The 17,635-nt window shown below is 41.8% G+C and overlaps 3 protein-coding genes across 3 annotated transcripts; 2 read left to right on the top strand and 1 right to left on the bottom strand.

Annotated features, from left to right (window-relative positions):
- Positions 1-553: 553 nt before the first annotated feature.
- BCR41DRAFT_374006 (hypothetical protein) lies at positions 554-1,997 on the top strand (the record flags this gene model as incomplete). The annotated part of the gene is made up of 3 exons (XM_022026834.1): positions 554-847; positions 1,508-1,597; positions 1,785-1,997. The coding sequence occupies 3 exons, from the start codon at positions 554-556 to the stop codon at positions 1,995-1,997; spliced, it is 597 nt and encodes a 198-aa protein (XP_021877636.1).
- A 6,557-nt stretch (positions 1,998-8,554) lies between these two features.
- BCR41DRAFT_400105 (hypothetical protein) lies at positions 8,555-11,898 on the top strand (the record flags this gene model as incomplete). The annotated part of the gene is made up of 5 exons (XM_022029121.1): positions 8,555-9,016; positions 9,183-9,377; positions 10,837-11,120; positions 11,236-11,359; positions 11,791-11,898. 5 exons carry the CDS (start codon positions 8,555-8,557, stop codon positions 11,896-11,898), a joined length of 1,173 nt encoding a protein of 390 aa, XP_021877637.1.
- A 2,582-nt stretch (positions 11,899-14,480) lies between these two features.
- BCR41DRAFT_425118 (hypothetical protein) lies at positions 14,481-17,635 on the bottom strand (the record flags this gene model as incomplete). Its single annotated transcript, XM_022030539.1, has 3 exons — positions 14,481-15,478; positions 15,592-17,339; positions 17,433-17,635. 3 exons carry the CDS (start codon positions 17,633-17,635, stop codon positions 14,664-14,666), a joined length of 2,766 nt encoding a protein of 921 aa, XP_021877638.1. The 3' UTR covers positions 14,481-14,663.

The raw sequence follows: 17,635 nt of genomic DNA on the forward strand, positions 1-17,635 counted from the left end.
TTGAGACCTTTGCCACCATTACTCCCACGTAAATGCAAGCTTTCAGGGTGTCTTCTTTTTGTGCGCCTTCAAATCTCATCCCCTGGTTGATCATCTATCCTCCACTTCTCTTCCAACGATCGACTTCATCATTGTTGGTCTCATGTAGTATGATAATTTCCACATTTCATTTCCACACATACATTTCATCACATACATTTTACTGGTGGCTCCTCCTTGGCATCACTCCTCTAGGCACTTTCCCCGCATTTCATTTTCACGCCTTCGCTTACTACTTTTTCTTTTACACTTCCTCTTACATTTTACCGACCGTCTACTCGCTTTTTCTTTTCCTTGTCTTGTTTTTATTACACTTTAGTCTACCAACTTCTCCTACCACTTCTTTTCTTGCTTTCGCCTTATTATAAGCTCCTTCGTTGCACAACATTGGGTTACTATGACATCCTCTCTACATATGGCATATGGTAGCGAGCCCTGAGGTTCCCTCGCGACGGGGGATCTACTCGCAGCCCCTGCTAATTCAAACGAACAAGCCTACTATGGACCATACAACATGATTTTGACCCATACTTTCACGATACAAGCTCCATTCCTGGTATCACCGCAAATGCATCCAAGCTGTACTAAAATAATCGGCTTCCTTAGCGAATATCTCGCTATGCTCAACCGCAGGGATGCTATGATCGTTGAGATCAACAGCCTAGCTGATTCCCAGGCGCGTGACCGCCTCAGTTCAATGCATAAAGCCATCATGCTGTCTGGAATAGTGGGATCGAGATCTTTGAGCGCTTTTGCCGTGTATACAGGTACAACCGCGCTATACGGTGGAATGAAGCCGATGATGATTGTAACGATTTGATTGCTGCTAACTGGAGCATTGATCTGCACACACTGCAAGGTCGATTGTAGCTGGAGCCATCTTTGAACAAGTCGTACAACGCGTTGCACAGGGACTTGGCTTCTAAATACGCCTATAGTGCCACTCATTAGTTACAATGTCCCTATTACTAGTAAGGTTTTTACTTTTTACTTAACAATAACCTCGCTCTCGTTACTTGTTATGACCTCTGAGTATTTTAGGGCCTTAAGCCTCGGGCTTTGCGATGGTAGCCTCTTGCATTGATAGGGAATTCAATGCTTTACTTTGTAATTTTTTCATGGTATTAAAAAATAATAATAATAATAATAATAAAAAACACTCTCACTATGATCTTTTTTTTTTTTAATGTGTATATGGGATTTGAGGCATACGCACTATACATTATTAGGTTAAAACACACCCAACTGATTTCCTGTATGAAAAAGGTTTTCTACCACTTCTTAGGAACTATTTGTATACGCTCTGCTAATATATGGCACAAATAAAGCTCCTATCATCCTCTTGGTACATTATTATGTGTTATACTTTCAACTTGGATTGGATTGTGCTTTTTTATTTGTTTTTATTTTCTTAATTTCTTTCCTTTTCTTTTTCTTTTTTTTTTTTTTTTTTTTTTTTTTCTTCTAGTCTAGCCGTGTACTCTTGTACATGGTAGTTGCGTATTATGGGATATGCAACGGGTGCGATTGTAATTTGCCGTGTGCCACGACTGTATATGTACACACGGCAAAAGCATCCAAAAGATGCAAAAGGCCCCCCCCCCCACCGCTTCGGAGCAGGGCGACGTAGCCACAGATTGGGGGCGGAGGTGATCGCGCACCTTAGAATTAGCTATCCATCAAACAGCTTTGAGTCTCAAATCAATCTCGTCTTTTTGATCTCGACGGTCATAACAACTCTGTAGTTGAGCATAACGAGGTATTCGATAAGGAAGTCGATTGCTTCAGTATGGTTGGGGCGTATTTGTGGTGATACCAGGTATTCGAGCTTGTATCGGGGGAAGCATGGTCTAGGATCATATTGTATGGTTCATAATACGGCTGTTCATTTGATTCGGCAGGAGGGCGTGAGCAGGACCTCTCGTTGTTTTGAGCCATATGTAGCGCATGTAGGGTAATGTGATAATAATCCTTATGTTGCACTGAATGGTTCTCGCATCGAAATAAAAGCAAGGAGTAAAGCGGTAGGGAAAGTTGGCAGACTAAAGTGTAGGGAGGAGAAAAGCAGGAGGGCGTATGATATTGAAGTATTAAAAAAAGATTTGAAATTAACTTGCGGAAGGCGGCAAATCTGAAGGGACCAGGCAGTGTTCTGGGATCCTGATTTTGATCTGATCCCCTCCGAGCGCGGTTCCCTGTCAAGGTTGGCGAAGAAAGAGACAGAAGCAGTGCTTTGAATGTTGATGGAAGAAGCCATATTGGTCAAGGTGTAGTGGAAAAACGAACAACTTTGGTTATGCTGATAAGGGAAAATTGAATGTTGGTAAAGTTCTGGGAATGAAGGAATGAAGGAATGAGAAAGCTAAAGGAGCCTTAATTTTGCTTCCGCTACTTCTTTAATAGCGTACCACTTTCATCCTGATTCGCTCCTGACATTACAAAGTCTTTTCTGTATGGCATGGTTTGTGTTTAAAAAAAAAAAAAAAAAAAAAAAAAGAGAAGATGGAGAGAGCGATACAAGTGATAACAACCTGCGCGCCACCAAATGACGCTCTCAAAATTGTCTGTGTCACTGAAACTTAAAGTCTTTCGTTTCAGGAACAGGCAAAAGACCGATAGGTATTACTCTACTTAAGAGGAATCAGTAGCGATAAAATGTGTGCAAAAATAAAGCATGGAATAAAGTGCATGAATGAGCAAAGGGAACCATATGGGCTTGCTCGAGAACTAAGTCGCCAGAGGCCTAGGGCTGTGAGGCGGAAGCGAAACTAGGAAGACTTGTAGGCTAGATCGACTTTGTAAAGAGAAAAAAGAAAACTGAAGAGTGAACCATAGGACTGAAGGCTGACGACTAAAATTTATTAGAGGGATTCTTCTGCTTCTTATACTATCCATTTACAAATCTAATTGTGGTAATCGTTGACGAGTCCTCGAGAGGAGTGCTCGCCACTAACTAGTGAAACGCTCTTGCACAAAGAAAGTTTCTCCTAATTGTGGATTCAAACATAAAAAAAAAAAAAAAAAAACAATAACAACAACAATGGAATCGCTAACCTTAGTTGGATATTCGGTTGCCAACCGCAACAGATATGAACTACGTTAAGAACAATTAGATATATAAATCAATGTGACCAAGAAAGACACAGGTGTGCCGAAAAGCAATAATGTCCGATTACTTTCGACAAGACTCTAGAGTGTAATACAGTAGGCTATAGGCAGTGAATGTAGAAAATATTCTTAATGAGTCACTCTATACATTCCATAGGCTTTCAAGACGGAGCTGCGTACATAATAAACCACTGTTGTTCACTGGTTAGAGATGTGGATATTTGGTGCTCTTCTCTGGACCAAAAAATAAATAAAAATATTCCACAATGGGCGTGTATCCACACCTTTTTACTTTTTTTTGTTTTTTTTTTTTTTTTACTTAATTCCCGAACCATCAACTTGCCTGAAAAAGCCCCGCGGTGAGATGTAACAATGGACAGCATATAACAAAAGGAACCACCAATGTGGGAAGTTGAGACAAAGGAAAATCGACAAAATCATCCTGCATCATTTGATACTAACAAGCCAGGACCCATGACTTCGCCACAGTCAGCCCTCGCCCTCGTCCTCGTCAGAAAAAGTGAATGTTTTGCATTATGTGGGCAACATTAAAGAAAACAGAGTCTACGACAGTAAATGATAACATAGGAAGCGATATTTTCGCATATGTAGGAGATGGAATAAATACATGAAGGTAAACTACATGTATAAAAATAATATTGATAAATAAATAGATAAAAATTAAAAAGGAATAAAACACAAAGTATAACTCACGAAGGAGGGGGAGCATATGGCAACCGCAACATTGGGTGGAGTAGTGACAGAGAGGCGGACATAAAGGGCATGGGATCATGGGGGAGAGGGAACAAAATATCCGAAGGCCAAAAAGACAATATCTCTACAAAGCATTATTGGAGGCAATGTTCCGTGTATATATCTCTAGAGTGCCTAGTCGCCTTGAGTAAGGCAAACAACGGTATGCTTGAGCGTCTACCTCTGGGACCTATTGATAGTTATGGTGAAGACTGGCTGCTGGGTAGTACAGGACATGGTTTGGCCTAACCATATCTTCGTCAAGGAGATTCAAGGTAGCATACTCAATGAATATTGCTGGAAGGGGCCCGCGAGTTCGATATCCGCCTAATGAGTAACTTCTGTGACTACGGTCCTAAACACATCTTCCTCTCGTTCAAGTTACATATTGCAATCCTGGCTTTGTCTTCTCGGCAATCCTCATCCTTGTCTTTGAGTCGAAGGACTTTACCCAGAGGTTTGTGGAACTACAAATCCAAGGTCTTTCGGATCTTTCCTTGTTATAGGGCTAATAGGTATTCAGAACTTCGATAGGCCTTATTTTCCATTCGGTGTATTGTAGAAATGGGTCGATTTAATCGAGTAAAAAAACAGCGTTACAATATTTGAAAAACAATCGCATGCCACTTATTTGGCACACCTTCGTCCAATCCTTGAAACGTTCTTGACAGCTTTCACTTCATCATTCAATCGTTAGTATGGATTTTATTCTAGATTATAGGAGTTGTACCTAATGAATGGTACTATGGGCGTATCTAGGAGCCAAGTTCCTGTACAACGCGTTGTCTGGCTTATTCAAAGACGGTTTCTAATTGCAGTCGACCATGGAGAGTGTGCGGATCATGTGACGAATAGTACAATCAACTCATCTCATTCCTAGTTGTGTCTGTCTAGCCAAGTCGCGTCCCCTAGGTTTCTTGCTCCATAGCCAGCTTAGACCAATGGCTATGGTCCACAATGCTTAATGGTCTTGAAGTATGATTGCACCATATATCTTCCCTGCTGTTGTTCGAATAATTAATATGAAGTTAACTCAGCACCAGGTTTCCCCATGTGATAAAAGATATTTCAAGAAGTCTTATTTAGAGTCCTTAGATTGCGTTTCCGCTCCAGACGTTCAAGTATAGATACCTTATCTTTGTAGTATAGGAAACCCCAGTCTGCAATAGACTTATCACCTTATACCAATCCCTGTTCCTACGCTACTTACCTTTCCTTGCAATCATCTTGTCAGAATTTAACAGATCAATCTTCCAATTAGCAGGATTCAAACCATTACAATCATCATCGGTTTCAACCCACCGTGTGGTACGGTTGTGTCTGTATACACGGCAAAAGCGCCCAAAGATCTCAACTTCACTATTTCAGACAGCATGATGGCTTCATGCATTAAACTAAGCCGGCCACGCACCTGAGAATCAGCTAGACGCTGAACTGCTGTGCAATTCAATTTAAACTCACTGTTAATCTCAACGATCATAGCATCCTTGCGGCTGAGCATAGCGAGATATTTACTAAGAAAACCGATTATTTCAGTACAGCTTGGATGCATTTGCAGTGACATCAGGGATCCAGCTTGTATCGTGAAAGCATGGGCACAATCATATTGTTTGGCCCATATTACGCTTGCTCGTTTGAATTGGCAGGGGCCGCGAGTAGATTCTCTGTCACGAGGGAACCCATATGCCATGTGTAGAAGGGCACCATAGTAGCCTTGTGTAGTGCACTGAATGGTTCTTGTGATAGAGCAAAAGCAACAAGTGGCCAATGGTAAGTCATTTTCGGGACCTTGGAAGACCTGACAATAAATGATGCTGGCAGAGTTTTCGGCGCAGCAAAACACGCAATCAATAAGTTTCCTGATGACCTCGTTATTGTACAAAACAGTTGATTTGGGTTTCGCACCATCGTTGGTATTGGCCACTAGCTTTTCTTTCTTAGCATGGAAATCTAGCTTGTGCAAGCGTAGATCTTGAAGTGAAGTATACCAACGTCTCCTTTTACACCTCAAAAGACATCAGACAGCATTCGAGCTGTGCCAACTCGGGGTGCACATCTCCTCCTATTCCTTGTATCATTGCCCTCAATCAATGCTTGCTCCAACAAGAGCATTTTGGTAGTGTCCATAAAGACGCTCGAAATACTGTCATAGCCAGGCTCGGTATAAAAAAGAAGTGACAAGGGAAAGCAGGCACTCCCTTACATCTAAGGAGTGATTGGTTAGGAGCCCTCGGCATCACAAAGGCATAACAGTAAGGCAGCCAGCTCCATCTTTGGCTTCTGAAAGGATATTCTACTATCTCAATCGATTATACCAAGACCCTACTCACACAAATCCCCGTCCAACAAAGTACTTTGTGATACCAAGCAATCTTATGGTCTGAATTTCATCGAGGCTTTCCCGTGAGCCTTGTACATCAGAGGCCTCCCTGGATCCATGGCTCTTCCATACATTATCGAACAAACGACGGCCCCAATCATTTCTTTATATTGCGGTTACCAATTTAGAGAAATTGAAGAGTATCTTGTATCCCAGCACCTGCTGTATGCTGGGCATGATACAAGTAGTTATATTTGTCATGAAACGTGCTCTTGACTGAAAAAAGCAGAGTAGCATAATTCAAGGATCAAAGATCCATGCGACAAATATTTAATATTTACGTAATAAGAAACGGCTGGTGGTAAAATGCATGTAACGGCTGGATTGACAGTGGTCGAAATGAAATATCAGTATAAAAGGAGCAGATCTGTCGGTATAGCTCTCTCTACATTAGTTCTCTTTATATTACCTTGCTCACTTTTAGCTTTTATAACCCTCATTACTCTTTTCCTTCCTTCCTTTTGAAGGCCACACGACTGTATTTAATCTTCATTTCTACTTTCACCAGCCAACTCACTTTTTTGTCTATTAATCACGCCGATGATGGACAAAATTTCACTCCTTTGCATCCCCAACGGGGAGTCTACCGCATTCCCAGTGGACAAAAATCCCCAGAAGACTATCGGCCACCTCAAAAAGGCGATCAAGAAAAAAAAGAAAACGCTTTTCGAGGCATTAACGCCGACAGACTCATCCTTCATAAGGTCTCGGTTCCTGGTCAAGGCACTACAGTCAATCTCGCCAATGTTGATTCAAAGGAGCCACTCACCAGAGTAACAAGAGAGATCACCAAGGCCTTTGGAACGGCACCACCAAAGGGAGCCATTCACATCATTGTTCAGCGGCCATCGGCAGGTAAGGAATTAGCTGTCATGTTCTCTCTGTTCTAAAATTTTTTAAATGGCGCCGCTGATCAGTATTATTTTTGTTTTTTTCTTCCTTCATCCTTCGTAGGTACTGAGAGTTGATATCTTTTGTTAATTGGGCTTAATTGAAGCCCTAATCATTTTTTTTTCTACTTGATGTACTTGTATCATTCAAATGTATTTGCTGTAGATTGAGCTTCTTGCTTTTTGTAACGACTCATTCTAACGCATTTTTTTTTTTTTTTTTTTTTTTTTTTTTAAAAAAAAAGTTATTAATACGTTAATATCAGGAGGTAAATTATTTTAATATTTCACTTTTCAGCTAATAGAGGATATTCATTATAGCCTATTTTAACATCTTTTTCGTCCACCGTTCCACCAATTCATCTCTTCATTCACCTTGCAACCCACTGTCACTATAAACATAAAAGGTATGCTTAGGTGAAGATATCATCGCCTCCACACTTGACCAAATTATGGAAACAGCATTACAAGATCGCATTCTGCAAAGTGTGGACAGGAAGGTGGTTGAAGACTCTATGCTTTTACAAAGACGTCAAGCGCCCGCCGTATGGACCAACTGCTGAATTTCTGAATGTGACAATGCTCGGACAGTTATCTGGTGAAGAGCCAACAAGTAACGGGTGGAAGCAGAAATTCTCTGATATTGTTGAGGCGAGTATCGGCTTGGCTGGGGGTTTTACCACAGTGGCAGTGGTGGCTCCGTCCGGATCCGGGAAGACTGCAACGGTTGTTGAACTGGCAAGAAAGCACTTGTAATATATGCATTCTGCCAGTCTCCGAGAACTTTCACTTCCGATTTCTCTGATGAAAACTTTGCGCGGTTCGCAGATGAGGTGGAAGATATTGCTCGAGCCAACCCATTTAAGCAGCCAGACAATATAAGTGACGAGGGGAGGTTCTTGGCGGTCAAGCACTATAACACCGATCTAACAGCACTTATAAGTCATCGTAGCAATATTAAGTCTTTGGCGCGTCAGCTACACCTACTACTTCTTTTAAAAAAGAAGACTGAATTAACACCAGAAGAGTTTTCCTGCGATCAGATGAATGAAGAGAAAGAGACCATATGTTCGCTGGCCAACCAGTTACGCGAATATGGCCATATAACTATCAGTTCAATGCTCTTGGAAGTACGACTTCAGCTGGAACGATTTTTTTATTTGCCTGGTCAGCCAAAGCGAGGACTCGTGATCACCCTTGACGAGGCTCATAACGCTGAGAACCACATTTTGACGGGGAAGCTAATTTGAGTCTCCGCATTCAAATGGAATTCCCTCCCAAAAGACTTTTTCTTACATACAGTACTGAGGTGAATCCTACATACCTCTGCGGATCCCTTACGCCTTTACGTACAATATTATGCTCTATTTCAACGTTGGTGGTAATGGGAGCTCAGTTATCGCTTGCGGATGCAGATCATGTGTATCCAGCTGTTGCCAAGCAAAATCTCAGATTTAGGATAATCACGGGATTTGCTTTATGTGGTGAACATCAGGTAGAGGAGATGTTGAAGAAGATTATCGACACAGAGGGTTGCGTGATTCCACCCAAGAAAGCCAAGCTCGCCGGGCGGTTCAGATTTACAACATCTATCGTTGCCAAGATTGCAGCATTGCAAATAACTCGGACAGGCCTAAGCAAGATATTCATGGATGCTATCGAGCGGTCGTTAAAGGCGGCGAAAGGGGATATCAGAAGCAACGTGCAGAGATTATTGAAAGGTGTCCGTTTTAGGATAGTAACTCACTTATTCAGTCGCCTGGTCATTGTAAGCAAGGAGGTGGGCTTTGTCTCTAAAGAAATTGACATCGTGGATGCTCTGTGCCAGTTACAGGAGAAGGATGATGTATATAAAAGAATTGCGAGGAAAGCCAAAAGGGATTAGACGGGTTCTTATAGAAAGGAAACTTTGGAGAAAGGATCTTAAGATGATATGTGCGAGCTGCAAGGTTCGTGATTACTCTAATAATCAAAGCTCATGTTGTTGTACACGCATTTTGGAGCTACAATAGGATTTTATGGCACAGCGATCACTTCTAGAGGAGATTGCAGGCAAGCATGAGCAGCAAATCATTTTCTATCCAAAGTACCACTGCGAACTGAACTTCATCGAGATGTTCTGGGGTGCAAGCAAGCGCTATACTAGAGCAAACTGTGATTATACTTTCAAAGGTCTGCAAGAAACAATACCAAAGGCATTGGCTTCTGTAACTATACTTAGTATTCGAAAGTATGCAAGGAGGAGTTTCCGATACATGAACGCAAAAAGGAATAATATGTCTGGCCACGTTGCCGAGCTGCAAGTGAAAAAATATAAATCTCATAGGCGCATTCTAGCCAATTGGGATTTGAGGACAGAATAGACTACCCTTAACATCGTTATGATGTCATCTCAATTAAAGTTTTAGCCAATCATAATTTAAGATTTTTTGGTGCAATTTTTCCCTCACATAGTAAAATAGTCCATCTTTTTTCTTTATGAACTTGGAAAGAAAAAGTCATACCGATAAAAACCCATCGTAACTTTGTAGAGAATTGGCAAACGAATAACATTACGATGAGTTTCCTTGTCTAGCTTTCATGGAGAGTGAGAACATACATTTCCCTCGTGGCCTATTATTTTCCCTAAAAAAGTGTGTGACTAGGAGGAATACACTGTAGCAATTTGGCCTGACACTATTGCTGTTAGAGACAAAGACTTGAGCCTGCAATTAACCGACGTTTTATAGCCTCTAATGGCAATCATTTTTAGGTTGGTATGGGGATTCGACAACATATCTATCGAAAAAGGAGCCGGAAGGAGTAGCAAAAAACAGAGGCCAGGCACTTGGTGTTTTTTATCTTTAGGCTGGAAGAAGAGGAAATAAAAAAATAGTAAAAGTTGCTAATGCGCAAAGGAGTAGAGGCTAGTGAATGGTGGATAGAGTGCATCGTATAGCTTGATATCTCTGATTTATTTTTTCTTACTTGGTATGCAATAGACGGTTATTTTCTGCTAGTAGAAAGTACAGAGAACTGGATCTGTTCTGTCCATGAGTTGATGAAAGCTAAGAGCGTAAATTTGCCCGTTTGACGGTCCAAGGGATAAACTAAGCGAATAAGTCCAAAGAAGTATAAAGGTCTTGGTCTATGCGCCACTGGCTCGTATTCCTTAACTTTTTTTTTTTTTTTTTTTTTTTCTTTTGGAATGCATACAGATTAGTATCATGAGCAATATCGAAGGACCCCAACAACTATACTTTTGACGCTGCCCAGTATAAGGTCTAGTTATTACTGGAAGGCATACGCTTGGGACCTTGAGCGACCTCTGAAGGAACCCATCGATTACATCATGCATCAAACCTTGATGGTATCTATCATTGAGGTCTGGTTTTACCATTAATCGAGGATTGGAGATACCTACCATTGAGGTCTGATTATTTTTGGAAGGGTATAGAATGCATTTATCCAAAAATAAAAAAAAATAAAAAAATAAAAATAAAAAAAAACTTGCAATAGAAATGCTGATATATTAATATAATATCAGAGTGAAACTGAGGGTATCACTCGCATGATGCAAAGGGATGGTGGCTGGTAGCAGCATCGATCCCATATCCCAGAGCTTTCGATTGGTGAGATGATCCAGTGCGATAACTGAAGGGCATAAATTCTGCAATTACGCGCCAGACTCTGACAAGTTTGAACTTGATTTGGAACTCAATTGGCAAGGAAGGGGTCTTCGCACTCTCAGAAGTGCTCAAGACCAACAAGGTTTTGACAAATCTGAGCCTGTGGAATAACTCAATGGGGAACGAAGGAGCCCTAGCACTTTCAGAAACACTCAAGATCAATACGGTGTTGACAAGTTTGGGCTTGGGGAGTAACTTGATTGGGAAGAAAGGAGCCCTCGCACTCTCAGAGGCACTCAAGGTCAACACCGCCTTGACAGACTTGAGCTTGGGGACAACAAAGTAGGGAACAGAGGGACCATCGCATTCTCAGAGGCGCTCAAAACCAACAAGACTTTGACGAATTTGAACTTGTTTCGGAACTCAATGGGGAATGAGGGAGCTCTCGTACTTTTAGAGGTACTCAAGATCAACACCACTTTGGCAAGGTTGGAATTGAGTCATATGTCAATCGCAAAGGAAGTATACCTGGCTCTATCAGAGGCACTCAGAACCAGGCACTAAACAGGACACAGCTTTGGGTACATATACTTTACGTTATCTGTATAAAAAAAGAATAAAATAAAAATGCGCGAAATGAGACATGTGTAATTTTTTCTCCCGCTCCATTTTGTCTACATGAGTGAAAAGTTACTGCCTGCAGCCTAAGGGACCAACATACCTTTGGTGGGAAGAAATACTTCACAAGTCGCCAGGCTTCTTCCTACATCCAGAAGCTGAGTCGATCCTCCTGGGAGATCTCAGATAGGTTGGCCTTCAAGGTGATCTCTTCATGGAAGATAAGATGCTGTTGTTGTTATTGTTGTTTACTTGCAGTAATATCAACATTGTTTCCAATTTATTTACTGCCACTACGCGTTTTGTGTCGCCCATTCTCGAATCGTACATCGCCTGCGATGACGCCTGATCCTGCTGGCTTTGAATACTACTGAATTTACCCTATCGGACATAGTATAGCACTAATGACCCCTTCTTAGCTCCTTCAGGCGATAAAGGTCTTTATTTAGGATGTCATGGAGGCACAAGAGGTTTAATGAAAGTCTATATTGAACTGGCATAATAAGGAGTCAAGTTGAAATTAAACCATACACATGTATTGGCGTATATAGATGGGGGCTTTATTTACTACAAGTATGGCCAGTGCCTATATACATAGATAGATTCCTAAGTAGCAAAAAAGAAAAGTTGACTGATCGGTTACCTTGGACTCATTTTTTTGTGTGTTGGTGTATGGCACAATAAGACTAGAAGGGATTTTTACAAAATTTGCCCCGCTCTTGGTTATTTCTCGCCAATACTGTACAATTGGGTAACCTCAGCTCTGTGGTATCTGCTAGCACCGGGCTTATTGTTTGTTGGGAGATTCGCTGAAGAACTGAACTGGAAAAATAGCCTTCATCTTCATTTGATGGCTAGTCACTTTGACTTCATATCTGTCTCCAGCATAAAACACATTCTATGCAATCACGACTGTAGCATGAACATGTAAGAAGATATAGGACTTTAAGTGTTGTTATGCCAAATCTAATAAAAAGCAGAAGGTCGAATTCTTCAAGATTCACAGGCATAAATAATAATAATAATAATAATAAAAAACTGAACTCATTATATACGAGTAATATATTTCTCATGGTGAGTATATATTGTCTCTGTTTTCTTTTATTACAAAGTCATTCATTACAGGACTTATAGAAATATGCCAAGGAGGACCTTGGAGCTTCACAGGCGTAGAGATGAGCATAAAAGAAAAACTGCTTTGAAAATGTATGGATAAAAAAAATATGTATTAGGTTGTATAGTTTTTCAAATTTGTTCATTCATGTTGCAAAGAAAGAACATGACTACAAAAGGCTTTACCTAACCACATTGAACCTGCCGCACTCATGGCCCTTATGGAGCCTTCACAATTAGTATAAAAGCACTCCACTCATCAGTGTACTAGTCTAGGGCAGACATTAATGAATACTACACATTCTTGAACTCCAAATGACTGTGGCTATTTCCAATAGAGGTTATAAATAGGGATAGCAGTGAGGGGTTCCCGTGCTGATAATTCAGGTAGTTATAGTATCGATAGTACTGAATGTAACTGATAGTGCTATACCGATACTAGACATGCGATCCGTGGCTTTTCTCACAGCCACATCAGTCCAGTTCCAGTAATCTACGCATCAAGATCCTACACATCACTAAAGATTCTTGAAGTTCCACTTTCTTCTCCCATTATGTCCTAACGTATTCCAGGTGCACCTAGCAAGCCCCTGCATAAGCCTGACTTCGCCTCAACGTTTACTGACAACTCAAAATGTTATGAATTGAGCCCTTCTCAGTCTATGCCACCATCATAACACGAGAAGCTTGTGGCTAGAGTGAGGCCATCAAGTGAATGATACGTTATGTAGGCAAGCATATCACTTTTGTACTTGTTCTTTAACGCGATTGCGATGGATGCTGCTGAGCCAGAATGATGATCATATATATCAAGGCTTGCCCTTTACTGCTTGGACATGAGCTGTACAAATATGAAGCTGGTGGTCCTTTAGAAATGTGTAAAGAGAAGAACAATGACTTTTAAAAGACTGGTGGCTGTTTCTATCTAACGTAGGTCTTCAATCCTTCTTACTCTAGGCGCTTCCGGATACATTCGAGATGGGCATAGGGATAAACATGGGGCCTTTGCTTGATTCGATCAACCGATATCCCTAGCAAAGTGTTATAATTTGACTTGTGATTAAATTACTTTGTAGTTCACCGCTTAGTTGGTATCTGGATATCAACAAAAGAGCCCACAGTATCCCTCGACAATTTGATGAGTCGTTAACACTAATCCTGCGGAGACCTTGAGCAGCTCTGGCTCCTCCTCTAACGATTTGCTTCCACCTGCAAAAAGAACATCCCATCATGAGGTTGCAGCTGGCTGTAAATGTAAGGTCAAATGATAGTTAAGGAATTGACAATATTGAAGAGTGACAAACAAGAACAAACGACTTAGGGTACTATATGAACTATCTATAATACAACACACAGCTATACGTAGGAGAGACCACCCATTTAGCGCACCTGTCTTGCGACCATTTGTAATAAAGCTTTTGGCCAAAGGACCTCACTCCTACCGATTATGGCCTCAGTGGAGAACATCACTTTTTAGTTCTCTTCTGTCTAACTTTAGGCGGTCCTTACCGGAGTGACATCCCACAACGGCCTACTCCTTCGTTAGGACCCTACTTTGACTGCCACACACACTTCTAGATGTCTCTGGCACTTATATTCTCTTTGGTACTCTTTGCATCTGATTCAGCAAGCGTCCGGTCTTGCTATACAGTTTATAAGTTTCTTTAGGGTATACTGAAGAGTAGGGAACACTCGTGGTTCCCATCCTTTGATGACGGGATGATATTTCCCCATCGTATTTTCTCTTAGTCTCCCTTGGGGCTAATAAATAGAAAACCCAAATTCCCTTGGACACTTTTCTTTGATGCTCACACGTCTCTCTGTCTTATAATGCATTTGATGGCCATATTTGGTTTGCCTTTAGAGAGAGCTGCTACAAAAAGGATGAGCTTTCAATAATCCTCAGATGCTAGAGCCATTTAGCAAGCGAGGGGAGGAAGAATCGATCAAAAAAAAAAAAAAAAAAAAAAGCAGCGCTGCTACGGACGCTTAGCTGCCGTAAGTCAGCTTTTAATCCAAATCAAACTACTATCCGTAACCACTAAAGACCTCATCACTACTTCAATGATCAAACCAACCAACTAAATCAACGCCAGCCAATAATAAGCGGCATTAACAGCACCAGAGTTATTTACTTATCGATTAAAGTATTCCTCATACAGAAACCTTTAAAGCCCTGTTTTTCTTGAGTACCTCTGACAGTGCCAGAGCTCCTTCTTCCCCAATTGAGTTGCCGTACAAGTCCAAATCGGTCAGACTGGTGTTTGTCTTGAGTGCCTCTGACAGCGCCAGAGCTCCTTCTTTCCCAATTGAGTTGCCGTACAAGTTCAAATTGGTCAGACTGGAGTTTGTCTTGAGTGCCTCTGACAGTGCCAGAGCTCCTTCCTTCCCAATTGAGTTCCTCTCCAAGTTCAAATGGGTCAGACTGGCATTAGTCTTGAGTGCCTCTGACAGTGCCAGAGCTCCTTCATTCCCAATTGAGTTGTACTCCAAGTTCAAATGGGTCAGACTGGTGTTTGTCTTGAGTGCCTCTGACAGTGCCAGAGCTCCTTCTTCCCCAATAGAGTTGTAACTCAAGTCCAAATTGGTCAGACTGGAGTTTGTCTTGAGTGCCTCTGACAGTGCCAGAGCTCCTTCTTTCCCAATTGAGTTGCTCTCCAAGTTCAAAATGGTCAGACTGGAGTTTGTCTTGAGTGCCTCTGACAGTGCCAGAGCTCCTTCCTTCCCAATTGAGTTCCTCTCCAAGTTCAAAATGGTCAGACTGGTGTTTGTCTTGAGTGCCTCTGACAGTGCCAGAGCTCCTTCTTTCCCAATTGAGTTGCTCTCCAAGTTCAAATTGGTCAGACTGGAGTTTGTCTTGAGTGCCTCTGACAGTGCCAGAGCTCCTTCCTTCCCAATTGAGTTCCTCTCCAAGTCCAAATCGGTCAGACTGGAGTTTGTCTTGAGTACCTCTGCCAGTACCAGAGCTCCTTCATTCCCAATAAAGTTGTATCGTAAGTTCATATTGGTCAGACTGGTGTTTGACTTGAGTGCCTCTGACAGCGCATGAACCTCTCCTTTTCCAACTAAGCTGCCCACAAACCTAAAGTGCTTAAAGCCGTGCCACTGTTGAGCGTATCCATGAGTGCCAGACCCCCCTTCTTCCCAATTGAGTTGCTTTGCAGATCTAAAATGCTCAGACTGGAGTTTGTCTTGAGTGCCTCTGACAGTGCCAGAGCTCCTTCATCCCCAATAGAGTTGCTCATCAAGTTCAAATTGGCCAGACTGGAGTTTGTCTTGAGTGCCTCTGACAGTGCCAGAGCTCCTTCATCCCCAATTGAATTGTAACTCAAGTCCAAATTGGTCAAACTGGTGTTTGTCTTGAGTACTTTTGAAAGTGCGAGGGCCTCTTTATTCCCAATCGAGTTAGATGCTAAGTCCAAAGTGGCCAAAGCCTCGAGTGAATTTATAAGCGGTGGAAATTCACTAGCTCTCATCCTTCGAGGCCTCATCCCAATGGATAACTTGTGAAGATGTGACGATTTTACGCTTTGTAGATTGGAAAGATGTTTGGCTTCCGGAGGAAGTACAACATGAATCGTCTTCATATTGTTAAGTTCTATGATGCCTACAAGTTTTTCATGCCTTGTTGAAAGTAGTTTCCTGACTATGCTTCCTTGAGATTCTCCAAGGTCAAGTCGAAGGATCGATACACTCGATACGCTTAGTGCATTCTTCAGCGCTTCCAGATCAGTCCTGGTCCAATCCCAGTCCTTGCTGAATGTGATCTCCAACTCGTAAATATGTTTAGCTTTGGTCAAGGCTTCGAAGAACTCTCTAGCTGTGATCCTGGATTTCAGCTCAATGACCACTTTACCGAGCTGTGAGTCATATTTGCCTCCATTCATCGCCACAACATCTTCAAACGATTTCTGTTCTTTCTCTTTATACGTTGAGCGATAGTGATCGACACAAACCCATTTGACATGCCCCCTTTCGGTCGTAGTCCTGTACAAGTTGCCAAGCTGCCTGTTTTCATCATTGGTTTGAAGGAATGTGCTCAGCCGTCGGAGATCTGCTCCTTCAAGTCCCTCATAGTCATCCATTGTGTTGAAGTCATTCAAGGCTGGGTTTTCCTTTGTGAGTTCATCCAAATAGTCGATCGAATATTTAATACCGGCATCGATTAGGTTCGAGGCTGGTGTCAAAGAAGAACCTGGAGATGTTCCCATCCCCAACTTGAGTCCTTGTAATAAGATGATCATGTATTTCCCATATTTTTGAAAGAACTCTGTGCTGTTTCGGATCTCATATCCTTCATGTCTGGCAAGATGGGTTTTATTCTTCTGGCTGTTCTTGCTTGCCTTTTCAGAGCGATCCTCACATTCACATAAGAAGTGAAGGCGAACCTTGTTCCTCAAGATATTCATCGGATCCCAGTTGGTGTTGTCAACAGGCAGAATGATAAAGAGTCGAGGGATTGGATACTCGTGTAGCTCAAAGGTCTGGACAAGGATAGCATCGGCTTTCTGTTGAAGGATGGCAAGTCTGTCAAGGGTTTGATGGTGCAGTTTAATCCCCTCTTGAAGCAACACTTTAATCTCCCCTTGAAGCAACACTTTAATCTCTTTAATATCATCAGTAAGAGATGGGTTGTGAGCTTGAACCAAGTTTGATATAGGCAAAGGAGGGTTCTGAGGGACTACATTCTCAGCCTCTCTCGATGTCGGCAAATAGACAACGGCATTGCTGCTACTGTTGCTTTCGCTGTTGCCACTACTGGACTGTGATACTTCCGCAAAGACGTCCAGAATCATGCCAGGATAGGATGCAATGCGCAAAGGCTCGATCCTATTAGAAAAAAAGACGTGCCAAATTGTCAAATTGGGTTCTTTTTATTTTTCAGAGCAATTGACAAAGTCGCCATAATTATAAATAATTTACCAGGTGCCGTTATGGTCTGCAAGGAATGGAACAGGATGCCCATCAAGTTTGAATCGGAGCGCACCTGGAAACACTTGTTGAATGTCTTGCAAAGTCACACAGTACGACAAGTTGCCATTGCTTGTGGAGATGGGGGCAGTTCTGACACAAACTTCCTCAATGAGGTTGTTGTATCGGAATTGTTGGTATTGAGGTTCTGTCAT

The sequence above is a fragment of the Lobosporangium transversale genome (assembly GCF_002105155.1).
Source record: "Lobosporangium transversale strain NRRL 3116 chromosome Unknown BCR41scaffold_45, whole genome shotgun sequence".
In the NCBI taxonomy this organism is placed as follows: domain Eukaryota; kingdom Fungi; phylum Mortierellomycota; class Mortierellomycetes; order Mortierellales; family Mortierellaceae; genus Lobosporangium; species Lobosporangium transversale.